The 22427-nt window shown below is 34.6% G+C and overlaps 1 protein-coding gene across 7 annotated transcripts in view; it reads right to left on the bottom strand.

Moving 5' to 3' along the window:
- Positions 1-1074: 1074 nt before the first annotated feature.
- The window catches only part of ZFYVE16 (zinc finger FYVE-type containing 16), a 55473-nt gene continuing 34120 nt past the window's right edge, over positions 1075-22427 (bottom strand). For 5 of the 7 annotated variants that reach the window (XM_029216545.1, XM_029216546.1, XM_029216544.1 and 2 more), the window contains 7 exons: positions 21681-21785; positions 20946-21093; positions 19208-19288; positions 8180-8342; positions 7147-7252; positions 6025-6192; positions 1075-2834 (listed from right to left, as the gene is read on the bottom strand). In XM_029216545.1, the coding sequence (XP_029072378.1) occupies positions 2673-2834; positions 6025-6192; positions 7147-7252; positions 8180-8342; positions 19208-19288; positions 20946-21093; positions 21681-21785 (933 nt within the window). In that variant the 3' untranslated portion in view covers positions 1075-2672. Of the gene's footprint in view, positions 2835-6024; positions 6193-7146; positions 7253-7506; positions 7614-8179; positions 8343-19207; positions 19289-20945; positions 21094-21680; positions 21786-22427 lie in introns of those variants that run through there. The other 2 variants (XR_003792658.1, XM_029216548.1) reach the window with 2 other exon arrangements.

Below are 22427 nucleotides of genomic sequence, written 5' to 3'. Positions count from 1 at the left end.
TGTTTATATATTACACATATGAAGCATTTTTTTTAATCACAAAGAAAAAAATTAAAACCTAGGACTGTTTAGAGGTTTCTGGTTTATTTCAAGATATTTTCTTTTTAAAATTTGAGTCAAGTTATCAAAGTTATATTACTATTAAAAAAAAGAAGAGTTGTATTCTTTACTTATAAAACAATATTTAAGTCTAGGCTGTTATAAACTTAGGCAATTGAGACACCATAGTCAGGCTACTACTTTTATGATTAAATTATGATTTTTATGATTATGACTTTTATGATTAAATAAGGTAAGATATTCCCACAACACAGAAGACTCTTTAAAGTAAATTGCCTTAAAAGGGAAAGCTGAATGTTTTCACGTATTACTGACTCTTCAGATTTTCAGCTCTTGCCTAGACAAGTTTAACGCCCACACCTTCTCATTATTGGTATGGCTATCCTCCTGAATTGTTTTCCAACCAGCTACTCAGAAGTCATATCTCTATTTTAGCAATTACTTTTACTTTGTTAATTATCTGCTTCACACATTTATCTCCAAGAGGGAAAGAACTATTTTATTCATCTTTCAATCAATGAAGCCTACTAAAGTGCTCTGCATATAGCAAGCATATATGCATATACTAAGTCTGCTGGATTGCTGCAAAAGCAAATGGGCTAAATTTTACTTAATATTTCAAAATTCTGGAAAAACAGTATTCTTAAAAGGCATCGACCAAAAATAGATCATTGCAGACTAAGTACAAAGAACCATTCTATTTCTTCACCTTTAAAAAAATTAAAATTTTAAATTATCAATGGGAAGAACATGACCAAATGCATTCAGAAACATATTGTACATCTACAAAGAATACTTTAAAATGTGCCTCCAAAGGCACAGTAACTCCAATTTTCATTAAATGTAGAGACTTTAGGGAAACAAATCCAAAGCTATCCCATCATGGGAAAAGTCCTCTACCTTCTGGTTATTTTAAAGTAACTTCAGTATTCATAGATTGTGCCCTTAACTTATACTGCAAAATAAACAAAAATATAAAGAAAACAAATTGAGTTAGATATGCAATTGCTTATGATGTCAACAAATTTCACAAGTTATTACATCATGTTGCTTAATTTTATTTAATGTCTGCAACACTTTACATTGTTTATGAAGTAGTTACTTCCAAAAGAATGATATTCTCCTCCATGCTGTGTCTTTGGCTAGAACTACAGATGTGATTCAGTAGGAATCATATGACCAAACTGATTCAAATTCTCAGTTTTTTCCTAGCCTGAGACCTAAGAACCTGAGTTATAACCCTGACTTCATCTTCAGGTTGAGATGCTTCATAAATACTTTCTTAAAACAGGGCTATTTAGTGTAGTTTCTTTTTCTTGAGACACAGGAGTGTTTTTGATACAAAAACATATATATTCCACATTAGAATAAAAAAAGCATTGAAATAATGATTACTATTTTAAATAACTTAAATGACAGGATTAACTAAAATATGACCATTACTTTTTTTAACACAACGTACTTTAAAAATTTTTTTCTATTTGAAGTAAAGAAGAAAGTTATGTAACAGTTTCAAATACATAGAATTTAACTTATGTTAATATCCTGTTATAAAAAATAACTACCATATAAAGAATTTAAAATATGCAAAAGTAAGTAGTTCATTAAAATTTATACTTAATACATTGGTGTCAATGAAAATATGTAGACTTGCCAAGAAACTTCTAAGGTTTAAAGGAGAAGTTAAAAAAACACCTGTTTCAGGCATCATTTATTGCTACATAATGACTACTTCAAGGGTCATCTGGCCTGTCGTCAATCACTCTTAGAAGTGGTATATACAGTGGTATACTTTGGAAGGAAAGGAGGAAAAATAATGCACTGCAATACAAAAATATTACCTATTTATAAATTATTAAAGATTTATAAAACACATACCAAATCACATGTTCTTGCTATAAAAACAATATACTTAATTATAGAAGCACAAAATCCTGAAGCACCCACAGTTACTTTAAGAATACCCATTTAATAAAGAGAAAACCATATATGTATATATAAAATAATAATTTGAAAAGAAAAAAGGCAAAATTCTGATTTTAATGCAAACAATCAGTTTATCTAATCATGGAGGTAGGTCTCCACTCCAATTATACAAATAAGTTATCTGCCTTATTCAAAGAATTACCATATAAGTCTAAGATCTGGAAACTGGTCTGTGCCATTGAAATACATTTTTAACAGACTTTAGAAACCAGTAATTTAACTGGCATATAAACAAAAAAGGTAGTTCCTTCATAAGCTTACATCTGAAAAGAGCCTTCATTAAAATCATTCTTGGCATAAAGAGGTATACCTAAGTGCAGGTACTTTGGCTTAGCATTTAAATAACACAGTTAAATGCTACAAATTTTTTAAAGACAGAAGAAATCCTTGTCTTTTTCAGTACTTGTAAAGTGTAAAGCTTCAAAAACTGTGGATCTCTTAAATTTTTGGAGATTTAAATATTGTGCTAATGATTTTTAAAAGATCATTCCTGCCTAAAAAGCAAAGCTTACATGTTTCAAACATCAAACATATTTACTTTTAGTGTCTGTGGCATTTCAGCTTTAGTGCTGGAGTTAGTTTTAACAAATCAGTTTGCAATATATAATATGACTCACGTCCTTTCACTAAAAAAGATTTTCAATAATAAAAAATACTAATTCTATTTCTAATGGTAAACTAGTAGAGTTGGAGGTCCCACCGTGGATCACAGGGATGAGAGCACTATCAAGATCATTTAGATAATGCTGAGGAAGAAGCTGGCCTTCAGATCCTGCCTGAAATTCAACCTGGAAAAAAAAAATCTTGATGAGTCAACCCTAGAAAGTGAGCAATCTTGTTTAGTTCAGCAGATGAATATAAAATAAACTATTTAAGAATATCATTCAATTTAAGCACGTTAAGAAAATACTTGATATTTTTTTCATAAAATAATGTTTTACATTCTCCTTTATTTCTTCTATCTACTACATAAATTATAATTGTCCCTTCCACAGATACTATGAAAATAAAATTGCCACTACTTCATACTTCAGGTTTCTTCTCAATGAACATGTAAACACATTGGCAGACCAAGGTTTTGAATAATTGTCAACATGACTTAAATAAACACCCCATGGTATTTAAAAAAAGATCTACTTAAAAATATTTTGAATTTATCATAAAATAATACTTGAATTTAATTTTGCTGGTGAAAATTACATTTTAATACATATGACTAAAATAATTAACAATGCTTACTCAAATAATTATCAGGTGCTTCCTTGAAAAAGGAACTTTTAATAGTGAGATAAAAATGTAAGTTCTTTTTTCCAATAAGAACTGTAACACATCCTGCCTGAAGAAGAGCAAACCGTCAACATATGAAATTGTTCATGTTAAGATTAACCATTCTGGGACTTCCCCGGTGGTCCAGAGGTTAAGACTCCGTGCTTCCATTGCAGGGGGCGTGAGTTCAATCCCTGGTCGGGGAACTAAGATCCCACATGCAGCGTGGCGCCGCCAAAAAAAAAAAAGATTGACCATTCTAATGAACAACCTGGACTGAAATCTATTATACTGGATGTCAGAAACAGTTAAAAAGGCACATTAAAATACTACTGGATTGGAACTTCCCTGGTGGTGCAGTGGTTAACACTCCATGCTCCCAAGGCAGGGGGCCCAGGTTTGATCCCTGGTCAGGGAACTAGATCCCACATGCCGCAACTGAGTTCACATGCCACAACTAAGGCGCCCACGTGCCACAACTAAGGAGCATGCCTGCCACAATTAAGGAGCTCATGGGCTGCAACTAAGACCTGGCACAACCAAATAAATAAATATTTTAAAAAAATACTAGTGGAGTACCACTTTTCACCTATCAAATCGGCAAAGCTCAAAAGTTTGATTATATACTGCTTTGATAAGGATGTGAGAGAAAGAACACTCTCATAAATTGTGGTAGAAATATAAATTGTCATAACCTCTATTTGAGACAATATGGTAATATCTATTGAGTACATACTTGGACCCGGCAATTCTACATCTAGGAATATTTCTTATATACTCACACTTATGCAAAAGCAAACTATTGTGGATACCTTAAATATCAACCAGGACATACCAAACATGGATAAGCACTAAATAAATTATGGTACATTTATATAATCAACTACTACTGTGCAACTTTAAAAACAATATGTAATTAAATGAAATATCTCTAAGATATATTAAGTTAAAGAAGCACTGTTAAAAAAAAAGTGAGAAGAGAACAAAAAGGACGTACAAACTTAATTGCTCATACATGCAAAAAATTACAAAGAATACATAGAAATGGATAACATTTGACTGCCTGACCAAGAAGGGAGGATGAGGGGGAGTATGGAAGTGGACTGAAGGGTTAGGAGTCAAGGGTAGGAAGGCGATCTTTCCAGGGCTATTACCTGATGCAACTCTACTGGGAACCATTTACATTGTAGTCTGGAGTTAATATCTCCAGAGGTCACCAATTAAATAGAGTACTGTGTGAATACTGCTCTCTAGCATGTTTAATGAGGTGGTCCCGGTATATATATATTTGTGAGATAATAGAAAATATATATTGGTCTCTGACCCCAATTCCTGGCATAAAGCTCCTAAAACACTTGTCATTTCCTAAGTGATAAGAATACCAGTAACATCTCTTATTCTAATATTTATCTTTGATCCCATCCCTGACACAGGGCTCCTAAAAATGTTGTAAATTCCTGAGTGATAAGAGACAGAGGAGCATCTTTTGTTCTTTTGAGTCAACTCTGGATGGGCTCCTAGATAGGGGCTGGTCACCAGAAAGACCAAGCCCATGATTAGAAGTTTTAAATTTCCAGCCCTACCCCTCATTCTCCAGAGAGGGGAGAGGGGCTAAAAACTGAGTTAATAATTGATCATGCCTACATGAGGAAACCTCCATAAAATCTCAGTAGAAGTGGGTTGAGAGAGCTTTCAGGCTGGTGAATTACATCCACACTGGGAGGGTGACGCACCCAACTCCGTGGAGACAGAAACTCCTGCTCAGGACTCTACCAGACCTTGCCCTATGTATCTCTTCATCTGGCTGTTCATCTGTATAGCCTTTAATGAACTGACAGACATAAGCAAATGTTCCCCTGAGTTCTGTGAGCCGCTCAAGCAAGTTAATTGAACCCAAGGAGGAGGGGGTCATTGGAAGCTCTGATCCATAACTGGTTGGTCAGAAGCACAGGTGATAACTGACTGGTATATGAAGTGGGGGAGGAGGCAGTCTTGTAAGAGCTGTAGGATCTGATGCTATCTCCAGGTAGATCAAGTCAGAATTAAGTTGAATTCTTAGACACCCTGCTTGTGCCTGAGAATTGCTTGCTGGGGTGGGGGAAAGCCTCCACACATCTGGTGAGCAGAAGTGTTTTCAGTGAGTAGTGAAAGAGACACACAGGAAAGACATAGAAGGGAAGAAATCGGTTTTTCCCTACATGGGAGGAAAAAACTGAAAATTTCCCTTTTTTAACATTTTTAGACTTTTGTAATTTTAAGTCACATGAATATAGAATTTAGTCAGCATAATTAAAAAACCTACTTATCAAGCAGGAATGTTGTGGAGCAGGGGTCAGCAAACTATGGCCTGTGGGCCAATGTGGCCCACCAACTGTTTTTGTCAACAAAGTTTCACTGGAACACAGCTAAGCTGTTTAGTTTACATACTGTCTACAGCTGCTTTCACACTATAATGGCACAGTTAAGTAGTAGTGAAAGAAATCTGACAGACCGCAATGCCTAAATTATTTACTGTCTGACCAAAAAAAGTTTGCTGGCCCCTGCTGTGGACAGTAAAGGAGATAATGTACAGGAAGTGTGTACCGAACATTAACGTTCAACAAACTTTAGTTCTCTTCAGTGATCTCAAAGTAAAAGGTTAAAGAAAAACTTTGGATTATTTTAATATAAGATATATTCATTTCAAAAAGACATCACAAAAACATGCCTCACCATATCAGTGTCAATGGAAACTCTGAGGCCAATTTTATTTATCCCATTACTCTTTAGAGTTTTCAGGTGAGGGCACAGTGCAGCACTACAAGCCATGGCTATTTCTTTTGCAAACTGATAACGAGTTGCTGAAATAGATAAATCCTGGTCCTTTAGAAAGTAGAACACCTGAAATGTATTTAATTAGGGAACAAGTCATGATTAAGATTAGAAGTAGCTTTAAAAATGCAAAAATTGCTACCTTCAATTCAACTTTATGAATAAAATTCCAATGTTAGTGCCATGAAATTCACTAGTTAGGAACATTATATATATAGTGTGTATATATATATATATATACACACACACACTATATAGCCTGATCTATAGTATAAGTAAAACCTTAAAACCAGAGATTAGGGAATATGGGAATGACTCAGCTATTTTTGCCTAAAGTTAACTTGTAGCAACAAAAGCTTTGTTAACTTGGTTTAAAGAAGGGTACTAATGAGCCCACCCTATAAGATCACCATCCCATAAGGACATCTTAATGAAGTTAAGATCAAACAAAGAAATAATGTTCTATAATTTCTATACCCTCTATAGTTTCTATCTTCTACATGTGTAAAATCACAAAGAATACCTAAGAAATCAGTAACATTGATTGTCTGACCCAGGAGGCAGAGTGAGGGGGAGAATGGAGGTAGACTAAGGGGCTGTGAGGCTACAGTTTCATATTCTCTTATTTTTAAAAAACTGGAACATGCAAAACTAACTTTCATATGTGAGTGCTGATTATAAACTGATATCTATAAAATATTTTACTTTTTGTAAAATAAGAGAAAAATGAAAACACCATGGTCAAATAACATGTTATTGTACAAACAAAGATGGCAATGCCGTGAAAACTTAACTGAGCTGACAGGCAGTACCACCATACAATAACCTGAAATGATCCTATGGAAATGCAAATCTGGTGTATATAAGGCAGTCTGGGGTGGAGATATGTGTGTCTCAAGGTGTAATGAAAGTGTAATACGCTGCACTTAAACATTCAGAGGTTGAGTACTGCGAAATCTCCAAATTAACAAGAACATATCCAAACACAGCATGTAAATGGAAGGAAACGTCTTTCTAAGTTACCTCAGTACACTTTACAATCTTCTCATCAGTTTCAAAGTCTGCTTCCAGTTTTATTTTTTCACTTGGAAATCCTTGTAATGATATTCCATCCACTGAACTAATAACACTGCAGAATAAAATATAATAGAACAGATTTATTTAATACCAAAGTACTTTCTATGAAGTAAATTATTAGACTTGGACAAATGGAATAAGGATAAAAATTATGAAAGCTATAAATTTAAAGCAGCAGTAAGACATCTCAATTATACAAAAAATAATTAAAACTTAGCTCATATTCGTTTACCAAGATTTCTTGATTGTGTAGCAAATTATATCTACTTTTTCATATGCCCAATTCAGACCTGAGGTTTAAAATACCTTAGTCTCCTAACAGAAAAGCTGTCTCATGAATTGCAAAACTCTATTTTGGAATCCTTCAGCATTAGCCCTTCTCTTCCTTTTTTGCTCCAGATCTCTTAGCCAGTCTCCAAAAAAGAAAGAAAATGGGTAACTAAAGAGAGGAGGGAATAGCAGTAATATTCTGTAAGGCCTCTAATGTACATATTATTGAATTCAGTTGTCTGCATTTACAGTGGATCAATATAATACAGAATAAACACCCAAAGGGAATCCATTACTTATTTGATAAAAATAATCCTAAGATATTCCATGAAAATACATATCTGGTATATAAAAGGCAGTCTGGGGGGGAAATATGTGTGTGCCTCAATGTATCATATAACAGACAAAGTATCTTGTCTTTCTCAGACCTGGCATCAAGCCTACACTGCTACACAAGGCATATCATTTGCCCCCTCCCAAACTGACCACCCTTTAATAGTTTACAGCATCCTGGCTAAGAAAACACACATGATGCTGGTTAGGTACATTTCTGAAAAACCCAGACTGCATTTATTAATTAAAGTATATGCATTTAAATTAATGGTATAATTCTATATTTATTTATAAAATATTTAATTTTGTTAACAGGATGTTTTTATCCTTTCTCCTCCATCAAATCAATTACATTTTGGTAACAAAAAATTCCTACCCTTTGTTTCCTTTTTCTTCAGAATCTACCCAGCAGATGTCCACATATTCTCTCATGTCTACAGCATCAACTTTCCCACATGTAATTTTAAAGTCTTTTTGTTCTCGTAGAGCTAGCCGTAAGCCATCCATGGTCTCTGGAGTTATTTGTACCATTAAGCCATCTAAAAATGAGAGTTATGTTTCACATTTCTTTTACTGAATATAAATTTATATGTCTAAGCCATAAATTTTGCTATCAAAATATGTTCCATGCAAGTTTTAGACCATCTATTAAATCATCTTGATGGTTGTTTTCTGTTAGGGAATATGAAAAATATTTCACAATGTTAAGGATTCTTTTTTTTTTTTAATGGTTAAACAAATAAAGGTGAGAACTTCCACTTCTGGCTATGATGAAATAATGATGCCAAACTGCCCTTTCATTATGGTAACCAACCATAAAGCTAGACAAAATGTATGAGGCAATTGTTTTCAGGTTCTGGACAACAGGAAGTACAATACCATGGTCCCTACAGGAAAACTCAATAGGTGAGCCCATAACTGCCCAGGCTCTCTGCTTGGGGACAATTTCTGCATGGTGACCAGTAAGCCTACAATTGCTCTACTGGGCTGAGAAGTCAGAGATAAGAATTTAGGGAAACCTGAAATCTGTGGTCAAGACACTAAAAAGGGGAGCATCAGGAGACTGTGTTCAAGGACTTTTTGAGTCCTTGGACCATAACTGAGAACATATTAATAGAGTGACCCTAGATGAGGCATAACAGAAAATGGCTATTATATGGTTGGGAACAGAACAGAAATAATAGAAGTCAAGCAATGTTGGGGGATATTGGTAGTCTAGACCAACCAAAATAGACATTAGCACCTCATTAACCTGAACTGTGCAATGCCAAATCAAAGCTCTTACAAAATCTACAGGCAAAACAGATTTGGAGAATGAGTCCTGCCAGACTGTAAACACCTTAGGATATCCATAGATCCATCTGTTAAAAAAAACAAAAAGACTACACAAGCTCAGGGTAAGCAGACATAAAATGCCTGCTTAAACATAAATAAGCCTTCTTCAGCAAAAAAATCCCTTTAAAAAAAGCTAAAAGAATCTAAAGTCTCTAAAGCATATCAATAATGACAGTACAAAATAAAAAATTACCAAAGACAGGAAAATGTGAGCCCCTATAAAACTGAAACTAACCATGAGATGGCCAAGACATTGGATTAAACACAAAAACACTTTAATATATCTATTCTAAAATATATTCAAGGACCTAAAGGAAAACACATTTAAAGAATGAAAAGCAAATACTGGCTAAATGTATAAACAGATTTTCAAAAATCTGAACAGAGAAATAAAACTGGAAACGCCCCCCCCAAATTCTATAACTGAAAAGTATAATCCAACTAAAATAGAAACCTTAATGGATAGGCTTAATAGTAGATTGAAGATGGCAAAAGAATCAGAGAACATAAAGAAAGATCAACAAAAGTGATCAAATCTGAAGAACCCAGAGAAAAATGAAGAAATATAAAAAGGGCATCAAAGACCCTTGGGATGGTATAAAACAGTCTAATACAGATATGGATTACATATACATAGATAGACTATCTCCCAGAAGGAGAAGAAAGATCAGGACATTTAAAAAAATGGTAAGAAATTCCCCAAATCTGATGAAAAATATTGACACACACATCCAAGGAGTTCAATAAATGCCAAATAGGATAAATACAAAAAAAACCACATTGAGGCACACCACTGTAAAACTGGTGAAAACCAAAGATAAAGAGGCTATCTTGAAAACGGACTGAGGAAAAGGGCACATTAAATACAAGGAAACAAATATAAAAACTATTTCTGACTCTTCACTAGAAATAATGAGGGCCAAAAGACAATGAAATGACATCTTTAAAGAAAATAAAGACTTTCAAAGCAGAATTTTATATCTAGCAAAAATACCCATAAAAAATGAGAATGAAATAAAGACAGCTTCAGAAAAATGAAAAGCAAGACAACATTAGATAAATGAAAGCCAGCCAACCTGTATTACAAAAAATACTAATGACTTCTTGGTGTCTGCTCCATGTAAAGAGCTTGGAACTTGTCACTTCCATCCTCACAACAAGAAAAAAGCTGAACAATAAAATACCTAGGAATAAACCTAACTTCTATTCAACATAGTACTGGAAGTCCTAGCCACAGCAATCGTACAAGGAAAAGAAGAAAAGGTATTGAAATTGGAAGGAAAGAGGTAAAATTGTCATTATATGCAGATGACATGATACTCTATATAGAAAACTCTAAAGACTCCACACAAAAACTATGAGAACTGATAAACGAATTCAGCAAGGTAGCAGGCTACAATATTTACAGAAATATTTTGCATTACTTTAAACAAACAAATATCAGAAAGTAAAAAAAAAAAAAAAAAAAAAAACCCTTTAAAAATTGTATAAGAAAAATACCTAGGAATAAACCTGACCAAGGAGGTGAAAGACTTATACGCTGAGAACCATAAAACATTGATAAAGGAAACTGAAGATGATTCAAAGAAATGGAAAGATATCCCATGCTCTTGGACTGGAAGAATTAATATTGTTAAAATGGTCATAGTATCCAAGGAAATCTACAGATTTAATGTGATCCCTATCAAATTACCCATCACATTTTTCACAGAACTAGAACAAATAATCCTAAAATTTATATAGAACCACAGAAGACCCAGAATTGCCAAAGCAATCCTCACAAAAGAACAAAGCTGGAGACATAAGCCTCCCAGACTTAAGGTAATACTACAAAGCTACAATAATCAAAACAGCGTGGTATTGGCACAGAAACAGACATATGGATCAATGGAACAAAAGACAGAACCCAGAAATAAACCCACACACCAACAGTCAATTAATCTTTGACAAAGGAGGCAAGAACATACAATGGAGAAAAGACAGTCTCTTCAACAAGTGGTGTTGGGAAAGCTGGACAATCTCATGTAAATCGATGAAATTAGAACACTTCCTCACACCATATAAAAAGATAAGCTCAAAGTGGATCGAAGATCTAAATATAAGACATGACACCATAAAACTCCTAGGAGAGAACATAGGCAAAACATTCTTGGATGTAAATCATAGCAATATTTTCTTAGGTCAGTCTGCCAAGGCAAAAGAAACAAAAGCAAAAATTAACAAATGGGACCTAATCAAACTCAAAAGCTTTTGCACAGCAGGGAAGCCATAAACAAAATGAAAAGACAATCTACAGAATGGGTGAAAATATTTGCAAATGATGCAACGAAGGGTTAATTTCAGAACTATCCAAACAGTTCATACACCTCACTTTCAAACAAACAACCCAATCAAAAAATGGGCAGAAGACCTAAATAGACATTTTTCCAAAGAAGACATACAGATGGCCAACAGTCACGTGAAAAGATGCTCAGTATCACTAATTATTAGAGAAATGCAAATCAAAACTACAATGAGATCACCTCACAGCAGTCAGAATGGTTATCATCAAAAAGTTTACAAATAATAAATGCTGGAGAGGGTGTGGAGAAAAGGGAACCCTCCTAAACTGTTGGTAGGCATGTAAATTGGTACAGCCACTATGGAAAACAGTCTGGAGGTTCCTTAAAAAACTAAAAGTAGAGCTACCATATGATCCAGCAATCCCACTCCTAGGCATATATCCAGAAAAGATGAAAACTCTAATTCAAAAAGTTCTATGTACCCCAATGTCCATAGCAGCAGTTTATAATAGCCAAGACATGGAAGCAATCTAAGTATCCATCAGATGAATGCATAAAGAAGATGTGGGGTGTGTGTGTGTGTATACACACACACAATGGAATATTACTCAGCCATAAAAAGAATGCAATATTGCCATTTGCAGCAACATGGATGGACCTAGAGATTATCATACTAAGTGAAGTCAGAGACAAATATATGATATCACTTATATGTAGAATCTAAAAAATAATACAAATGAATTTATTTACAAAACAGAAAGAGACTCACAGACATAGAAAATAAACTTATGGTTACCAAAAGGGAAAGGGAGGAGAGGGATAAATTAGGAGTATGGGATTAACAGATACACACTAATATAAATAAAACAGATAAAATAACATGGATTTACTATATAACACAGGGAAATATATTCAATATCTTTTAATAACCTATAGTGAAAAAGAATCTAAAAAATATATATATATACACATATGAAAAACTGAATCACTTTGCTGTACACCTGAAACTAATACATTATTGTAAATCAACTATAATTCAGTAAAATTTTTAAAAATAAATTAAAAAAAATAAAAAGCTGAACAAACATAAAATGAACAACTCTTAGATCTATCAAAGAATTGATGTCCCAGGGCAAACTGCTGCCCTGAAAAAAGGAGCAAAATCAAAACCTACCACAACAACCCAACAAAAATAAAACATATTTCTCCTTACTTCTTATCACATATAATGTGATATAAGAAATATAATTGAATGTATCACATTCCATCATCAGAAGACATATGGCACACAAAATGGAATCATAAACCTCACTTACTTTTAAAAGGTATTACTGAAAAATATGGATCTAGACAAGAACATTTACAATCACTGCTTCCACTGGAAGTACTAGCCAATAAACAAAAAAAATAAATTAAAAAGCCATAATGGCCGTAAAGAAAGAAGCAAAACTATCATTATTAATAAACTATCATTATTTATAGTTATAAAAAAGCTCTAAAAGAGTCTATAGAAAATTATTTTAAATAATGTAAGCTTAGCAATATAGCTGGTTATAAGATAAAAATAGAGAAATCAATTAATTTCTATTTTCCAGCAACAAAAGATAAAAGTTTTAATTTAAAAAGATATCCAAGAATACACTAAAAGGATCAGATACCATGACTAAGTGGGATTTGTCCCAGGAATGCAAGGATTTTTCGGTATCTGCAAATCAATCAATGAAACACACAACATTAACAAACTGAAGAATAAAAACCGTATGATCATCTCAATAGAGGCACAAAAAGCTTCTCACAAAATTCAAGATCCATCTATAATAAAAACTCTTCAGAATGTGGGCATAGAGGAAACATACCTCAACATAATAAAGATGCCACCAGAAAACTACTAGAGCTCATGAATGAATTTGATAAAGTTGCAGGATACAAAATTAATATACAAAAATCTCTTGCATTTCTAGGCACTAACAACAAACTATCAGAAAGAGAAATTAAGGAAATAATCCCATTTACGACTGCATCAGAAAGAATAAAATACCTAGGAATAAACCTACCTAAGAAAGTAAAAGACCTGTACTTGGAAAACTGTAAGACACTGATAAAAGAAATTGAAGATAACACAAACAGATGGAACACAGACAGACTGTGTTCATGGACTGGAAGAATTAATATTGTTAAAATGAACATACAACCCAAAGCAATCTACAGATTCAATGTAATCCCTATCAAAATACCAAGGGCATTTTTCACAGAACTAGAACAAATAAGTTTTTAATTTGTATGGAAACACAAAAGACCCCAAAGAGCCAAAACTATTTTGAGAAAGAAAAACAGAACTGGATGAATCATGTTCCCTGACTTCAGACTATATTACAAACCTACAGTAATCAAAACAGTATGGTTCTGACACAAAAACAGAACCATAGATCAATGGAATAGAATACAGCTCAGAAATAAACCCATGCACTTATGATCAACTAATCTACAACAAAACAGGCAAGAATATTCAGTGGAGCAAAGACGCTCTCTTCAATAAGTGGTGCTAGGAAAGAATGTAATTAGAACATTCTCTCACACCATGTACAAAAAAATAAAAAACTCAAAATGGATTAATGACCTAAATGTAAGATCAGAAACCATAAAACTCCTAGAAGAAAACACAGGCTGAACACTCTTTGACATAAACTGCAGCAATATTTTTTTGGATCTGTCTCCTAAAGCAAAGGAAATACAAGCAAAAATAAACAAATGGGAACTAATTAAACTTAAAAGCTTCTGCATAGTAAAGAAAACCATCAGCACAACAAAAAGACAACCTACCAAGTGGGAGAAAACATTTGCAAATGATATGACCAATAACGAGGTAATATCCAAATATATAAACAGCTCATACAACTCAACGTCAAAAAAAAAAAAACCTGATTAAACAACAGGGAGAACGGCTTCCCTGGTGGCGCAGTGGTTGAGAATCTGCCTGCTAATGCAGGGGACACGGGTTCGAGCCCTGGTCTGGGAGGATCCCACATGCCGCGGAGCAACTAGGCCCGTGAGCCACAACTACTGAGCCTGCGCGTCTGGAGCCTGTGCTCCCCAACAAGAGACGCTGTGATAGTGAGAGGCCCGCGCACCGCGATGAAGAGTGGCCCCCACTTGCCACAACTAGAGAAAGCCCTCGCACAGAAACGAAGACCCAACACAGCAAAAATAAATAAATTAATAAACTCCTACCCCCAACATCTTCTTAAAAAAAAAAAAAAATGGGCAGAAGACCTGAATAGATGTTTTTCCAAAGAAGACACAGTATGGCCAATAGGCATGTGAAAAGATGCTCAACACTGTTAATCAGAGAAATGGAAATTAAATCCACATTGAGATATCACCTCACACCTGTCAGAATGGCTATCATCGAAAAGAACAGAAATAACAAATGCTGGAAAGGATGTGGAGAAAAGGGAACCCTCCTACAATGTTGGTGGGAATGTAAATAGATGCAGCCACTATGGAAAACAAAATGGGGATTTCTCAAAAAACTAAAAACAGAACTACTATATGACGTAGCAATTTCACTCCTGCGTATTTATCCAAAAAAAACCCAAAACCACTAATTCAAAAAGATACATGCACCCCAATGTTCATAGCAGCATTATTTACAGTTGCCAAGCAACCTAAGTGTCCAACAACAGATGAATGGATAAAGAAAATGTGGTGTGTATATATATGTATATATATATATATATATATATATACACACACACACAATGGAATACTACTTAGCCATAAAAAAGAATGATTTTGCGATTTACAACAACATGAATGGACTTGGAGGGTATCATGCCAAGTGAAATAAGTCAGACAGAGAAAGACAAATACTGTATCATACCACTTATATGTGGAATCTAAGAAATAAAACTAGTGAATATAACAAAAACTAAACTGACTCACAGATATAGAGAACAAACTAGGGGTTACCAGTGGGGAGAGGTAAGCAGGGAGGGGTGACATAGGGGTAGGGGATTAAAAAGTACAACCTAGTACGTAAAATGTGAGTAAGATACAAGGATATAGTGTACAGCACAGGGAATATAGCCAATATTTTATAATAACTATACATGAGTATAACCTTTAAAACTTGTGAATCACTTTGTTGTATACCTGAAGTTTACATATTTTATATCAACTATACTCAATAAAAAATAAATTTAAAAATTTATAATGGCATTTACATTACACTAAAATTGTAATAAGTAAATAAATAGATACCATTTACACTAGCAATAAAATCTATGAGGTACAGGAATAAATAAGAAATGATATTCAAAACCTATAAAATTTTATTGGAAATGAATATTATTAAATATTATGTAAATAAATTGAAGGTAGCCAATGTACATGGATAGAAACAATGAAAATATAAAATATGCCAATTTTCTCATAATTAAACTGGCAATATAATGCAATTCCAATAAAAAGTCCAATGGACCTTTTAGAATCTGACAAGTTGATCCTAAAATTAACATGATAAAACAAAGGGCTTAGACTGGCCAGAGCACTACTAAAATGAGGAATAAGGCATGTGTGTGGCATCAGAGATGGGAGGACTTCCTATAAAGCTATGTAACTGAGATAGTATGGAGGATGATATTAGTGAAAATGCAGACTAAGAACTTCCGAAAATACTCTACTCCATAAAAACAACAAGGAAACTGATAAAATGTCAGAAGAAACTTTTTCGAAACTGGAAATTAACCAAAGGCCTGCAGCAATCTGGGGAGTATTTATAAAAAAAAACAGCAGGAGAGAAGCAAGGAGAATTACAATCCTGCAGTCTGTGGAACAAAAACCACATTCACAGAAACACAGACAAGATGAAAAGGGAGAGGGCTATGTACCAGATGAAGGAACAAGATAAAACCCCAGAAAAACAACTAAATGAAGTGGAGATAGGAAACCTTGCAGAAAAAGAATTCAGAATAATGATAGTGAAGATGATCCAGGACCTCGGAAAAAGAATGGAGGCAAAGATCGAGAAAAGGCAAGAAATGTTTAACAAAGACCTAGAAGAATTAAATAACAAACACCTAGAGGAATTAAAGAATAAACAGAGATGAACAATACAATAACTGAAAGGAAAAATACACTAGAAGGAATCAATAGCAGAATAACTGAGGCAGAAGAATGGATAAGTGACCTGAAGACAGAATGGTGGAATTCACTACCGCAGAACAGAATAAAGAAAAAAGGAATGAAAAGAAATGAAGACAGCCTAAGAGACCTCTGGGACAACATTAAACGCAACAACATTAGCATTATAGGGGTCCCAGAAGGAAAAGAGAGAGAGAAAGGACCCAAGAAAATATTTGAAGAGATTATAGTCAAAAACTTCCCTAACATGGGAAAGGAAATAGCCACCCAAGTCCAGGAAGTGCAGAGAGTCCCAGGCAGGATAAACCCAAGGAGAAACACGCCGAGACACACAGTAATCAAACTGACAAAAATTAAAGACAAAGAAAAATTACTGAAAGCAACAAGGGAAAAACGACAAATAACATACAAGGGAACTCTCATAAGGTTAACAGCTGATTTCTCAGCGGAAACTCTACAAGCCAGAAGGGAGTGGCATGATATATTCAAAGTGATGAAAGGGAAGAACCTACAACCAAGAGTACTCTACCCAGAGTCTCATTCAAAGAGGATCTCATTCAGATTCGATGGATCTCATTCAGATTCGATGGAGAAATTAAAACCTCTACAGACAAGCAAAAGCTAAGAGAATTCAGCACCACCAAACCAGCTCTACAGCAAATGCTAAAGGAACTTCTCTAAGTGGGAAACACAAGAGAAGAAAAGGACCTACAAAAACAAACCCAAAACAATTAAGAAAATGGTCATAGGAACATACATTATCGATAATTACCTTAAACGTGAACGGATTAAATGCTCCAACCAAAAGACACAGGCTCGCTGAATGGAAACAAAAACAAGACCCATATATATGCTGTCTACAAGAGACCCACTTCAGACCTAGGGACACATACAGACTGAAAGTGAGGGGATGGAAAAAGATATTCCATGCAAATGGAAATCAAAAGAAAGCTGGAGCAGCAATACTCATATCAGATAAAATAGACTTTAAAATAAAGAATGTTACAGGAGACAAGGAAGGGCACTACATAATGATCAAAGGATCAATCCAAAAAGAAGATATAACAATTATAAATATATATGCACCCAACATAGGAGCATCTCAATACATAAGGCAACTGCTAACAGCTATAAAAGAGGAAATCGACAGTAACACAATAATAGTGGGGGACTTTAACACCTCACTTACACCAATGGACAGATCATCCAAACAGAAAATTAATAAGGAAACACAAGCTTTATATGACATAATAGACCAGCTAGATTTAATTGATATTTATAGGACATTCCATCCAAAAACAGCAGATTACACTTCCTTCTCAAGTGCACATGGAACATTCTACAGGACAGATCACATCTTGGGTCATAAATCAAGCCTCAGTAAATTTAAGAAAATTGAAATCATATCAAGCATCTTTTCTGACCACAATGCTATGAGATTAGAAATCAATTACAGGGAAAAGAAGGTAGAAAACACAAACACATGGAGGATAAACAATACGTTATTAAATAACCAAGAGATCACTGAAGAAATCAAAGAGGAAATCAAAAAATACCTAGAGACAAATTACAACGGAAACACGACGATCCAAAACCTATGGGATGCAGCAAAAGCAGTTCTAAGAGGGAAGTTTATAGCAATACAAGCCTACCTCAAGAAACAAGAAAAATCTCAAATAAACAATCTAACCTTACACTTAAAGGAACTAGAGAAAGAAGAACAAACAAAACCCAAAGTTAGCAGAAGGAAAGAAATCATAAAGATCAGAGCAGAAGTAAATGAAATAGAAACAAAGAAAACAATAGCAAAGATCAATAAAACTAAAAGCTGGTTCTTTTAAAAAAAAACAAAAAAAAAGGCAGGAACTTGATTAAAAACAGCAAGTTTTGTGTCATTTTAACTTTCCTATTCCCATCCCCTCCTCTCCAGCATAGCAGAAGCCTTAAAACCAGCAGCCTGCAATCATAGTAAAAACCATCAGCTTGGTATCCACTGGAGAAGGCAAATGGGGCTGGAACTCCTTCAAAACCTCATTACTGGAGAACTGTCATTTTTTGACTTGTCAGGGGGTTCCTGGGAAGACTCCACGTACAATGTCTTTATTTGACCAGACTCTAAGCTTACCCAGTGAAAAAAGTCTTTTCTCAGGGAGCATTTGTGAAAAACAATTAGAGGCCAGTGATCAACATCATAGCTGCCTGTGGCAGCAGATACTAGTAGAGACAAACGATAGGCCAACCAAACACTTAAAGGAAAAGTTGGGGAATAAGATGTCCATAAGGGCTTTGAAAGGCACTAACATATATCTGGGAATTTAGAAGGCCCCATGCATGTGCAATAATGTGTCCACGCTCAGGATGTGTGCATGCTAAGGAAAGACCTGGGAAGACCCTAAGCTCTCACCTCAGACTAACCTTTAGGCTATGCACAAGCAGGAAATGCAGGCTAAGGCAGAGTTGTCAAGCTTGAGGTAGGCCCAAATGTTAGTCATGTTCTAGTTCTTGGCTGAGTGATGATTTCACATAAGTTTGTTGTATTATGCTTTGTAACTTACATATATTCTTTTTTTAAGTATCAAATACATTTTTAAAAGGAGATGGAAAACATCTTTACATTAAACAAATCTTAAAGATGAAACTCATACCTTCAACTATGCTGGACTTAGCAAGAAATCCTGAAGATGCTTTTAGAGCTCCATTGAATACCACAAAACTTGCACCTGTCACTAATTTAAAAAATACAATAATTATGTTTTAAACTGCTCTTTTTATGCTATATGATATTTGTTAAATGCATAATGTGGAGCATAGCATATTTTAAGTACCTGATAAACGCCATGCCCATACCACTTATATTAGAACAAAAAATACCAAACAAAATAAAGTTACGATAAAATATTTCATAAAGGTTATTTAATGTTTGTATCTAATAATTGATGGCTGTTGTACTATTTACAGTGTTTGTATCAAGTGAGGGTGTGGAAAGTCAAACATCCACTACTGTTGAGAGCATAAATCAGAACAATCTCTATGGAGGACAACTTGATAAATTGCTATTAAAATTACAAACACATTTATACTTTGACATACAAATTCCATTTCTAGGAATTAATGTTGGCACATATACAAGGTTATTCATAGTGCATTTTTATAAACAGCCAAGGATTGGTAGCAACTGTCCATTAATAAGGGACAATTAAATGATGTTCACATATAAAGTGGAAAGTTACGTGCAATGTGAAAGTTCTTTATATACTAACAAAGAATAATCTCCAAAAGAAAAAACAAGGTGCAGAATGGAACAAATGTTATGACTTGTTTAAAAAAGTGGAAGAAAGGTGTATGTGTGTGTATGTGTGTGGTGGGGTGGTGTTTGCTTACATATACATACAAGCAAGAAATCCCTGAAAGGATATACCAGAAACTGATATCACTGGCTTGGTTGCCTGTGGGGAGGGGAAGAGGGTAGTTTGAGGGTCTAGGGAGGAAAGGAGATTTTACAGTGTGAATATTTATACCTTTTGAATTTTATACTACGTAAATATTCATCAAATAAATATTAAATAGCTGTAAAATTTTAATGACAAAAATGTCAATAGCATGTTAAGTTAAAAAAGCACAATATAAAAGTAAATATCCAGTATAAAATCATCTATTTAACATATATATCAATATAAGAAGGAAATATATTAAAATGTCAACAAAGGCCATATCTTGGCACTTTTTTTCCTTTTATTACTTCTTCAAACATATTTTCCAAGCTTATTACAAATGAGTATACATACTTTTATAATCAGAGGAAAAATTTTTATTAGCAGCCAGAATGTCTGACTATTTTAAATGTATTATTTTACAATAATGTATTAAGTTTTTGGAATACTTACTTAACTTTCAATTTGTTAGGCTCTCTAATGCAAGGATTTGGTAATCACAGCAGTCACTGAGGCCATTCAGCCGAGTAATGTCATTCACATCACCATCTTTATCATTTTTATATTCCCAGCCACTTAACAGTTTTATAAATCATTCTTCATCCTTATCTACCCTGCGCTCCCCACTAAGAGGAGTTGGAGCAGAGAGCAAACAAAGGCAAAAAATACCTCACTCCAGAGACACCCACCATATGGGACACACTAAGCCTGAAGACATCAAAATAAATACTGTATTCCAAGTTTTTAAACCTAATGTTGCCCACGATAAACACAAATATTAGAAGCAATTTTTTTGCTTGTATAGCTAAAAATTTAAAGCATACTGTTTCATCACCATCAATTCAGCAAATAAGTAGGATATCTACATTACTTATTTAGGTATATTCCTCTTTGAAAGGAATTCTACTTTTTGAGATGGTTTTATGGATTGACACTAGGAACCAATACTCACCTTTTCTAGGATGGCCAGTAGCACTGTTGGCCTGTGTTTGATAAACTCCATCATTCTGTATACAGACTAGATGAGAATCTGCTTCTGTACTAAAACTAGCGCCAATGCTAATGACATGCTCATTAGAAGAATTTATTACTTTCATTACCTGGAAAAAAACAATATGCATTTAGAAACATTTTTAACATTTTGTGCCTTTATTAGTTATAATAATTCCAAGAGTCACATTTCTGACCACCTTTATCAAGCTTTAATGTGGACAACTCCCTGAGAATGTGATAGAAACAAATGATTTAAAATAAAATCACCTCAATTAAAAGACAGATAAAAGAGTAAGAAAAAAAATGAAAAAATAGGATTAAACAAATCCTCTATTAGGAAACAAATCTAAAATTTCAAAAATAAGTGTTTTTTGGGGGTTTTTTGCGGTACGCGGGCCTCTCACTGTTGTGGCCTCTCAGGTTGCGGAGCACAGGCTCCGGACGTGCAGGCTCAGCGGCCATGGCTCACGGGCCTAGCCACTCCGCGGCAGGTGGGATCCTCCCGGACCGGGGCACGAACCTGCATCCCCTGCATCGGCAGGTGGACTCTCAACCACTGCGCCACCAGGGAAGCCCAAAAATAAGTTTTTTTGTCATTATGTATTAGTCCAATTCAAAACAAATTTAACACACTTCTAAAGAAATCTAATGTTCAATAATTATCTCAAGACTTGAATAAAGCAATTATACTTACATCATTGTATTTTTTCCGAGGTATTTTTATGCAGCTTTTCCCCATTTCCATATGAATCAGTAGCTGATCTATATTATGCAAGGTATACTGGTAATTTCGAAGGTCCTACATAAAATAATGATAGTTCCATAAACCTTAAACTACTATCCATGAACATTTACCCATTCATTAAATCCTTTTTTAAGAGTATCCATCATTTTAAAACTTGTGATACATAACTATCAAAACACCATCCAGAAAGCAATAGCAACTTCAAAAACCAGCTAATTCTTCCAGCTACTCCACAATAATAATAAAGATTATCATTCTCAGGAAGAACTCTGTAGTATTTGAGGGTGATCTCTTTCTAGTTACAGATCTTCCAAAACAATAGATTTTCAAACCGAACATGGATAAATAAAAGCAAGTTGGGCTTCCCTGGTGGCGCAGTGGTTGAGAATCTGCCTGCCAATAGAGGGGACACAGATTCGAGCCCTGGTCTGGGAAGATCCCACATGCCGCGGAGCAACTAAGCCCATGCACCACAACTACTGAGCCTGCTCTCTAGAGCCTGCGAGCCACAACTACTGAGCCCACGTGCTTCAACTACTGAAGCCTGCATGCCTAGAGCCCGTGCTCCGCAACAGGAGAAGCCACCGCAATGAGAAGCCCGCGCACCGCAACGAAGAGGAGGCCCCGCTCGCCGCAACTAGAGAAAGCCCACGTGCAGCAACGAAGACTCAATGCAGCCAAAAATAAAATTAATTA

The sequence above is a fragment of the Monodon monoceros genome, unplaced genomic scaffold (genome assembly GCF_005190385.1).
Source record: "Monodon monoceros isolate NGI ecotype Baffin Bay Population unplaced genomic scaffold, NGI_Narwhal_1 Super_Scaffold_12, whole genome shotgun sequence".
NCBI lineage: Eukaryota > Metazoa > Chordata > Mammalia > Artiodactyla > Monodontidae > Monodon > Monodon monoceros.
This window is presented reverse-complemented; position numbering and strand designations above follow the sequence as displayed.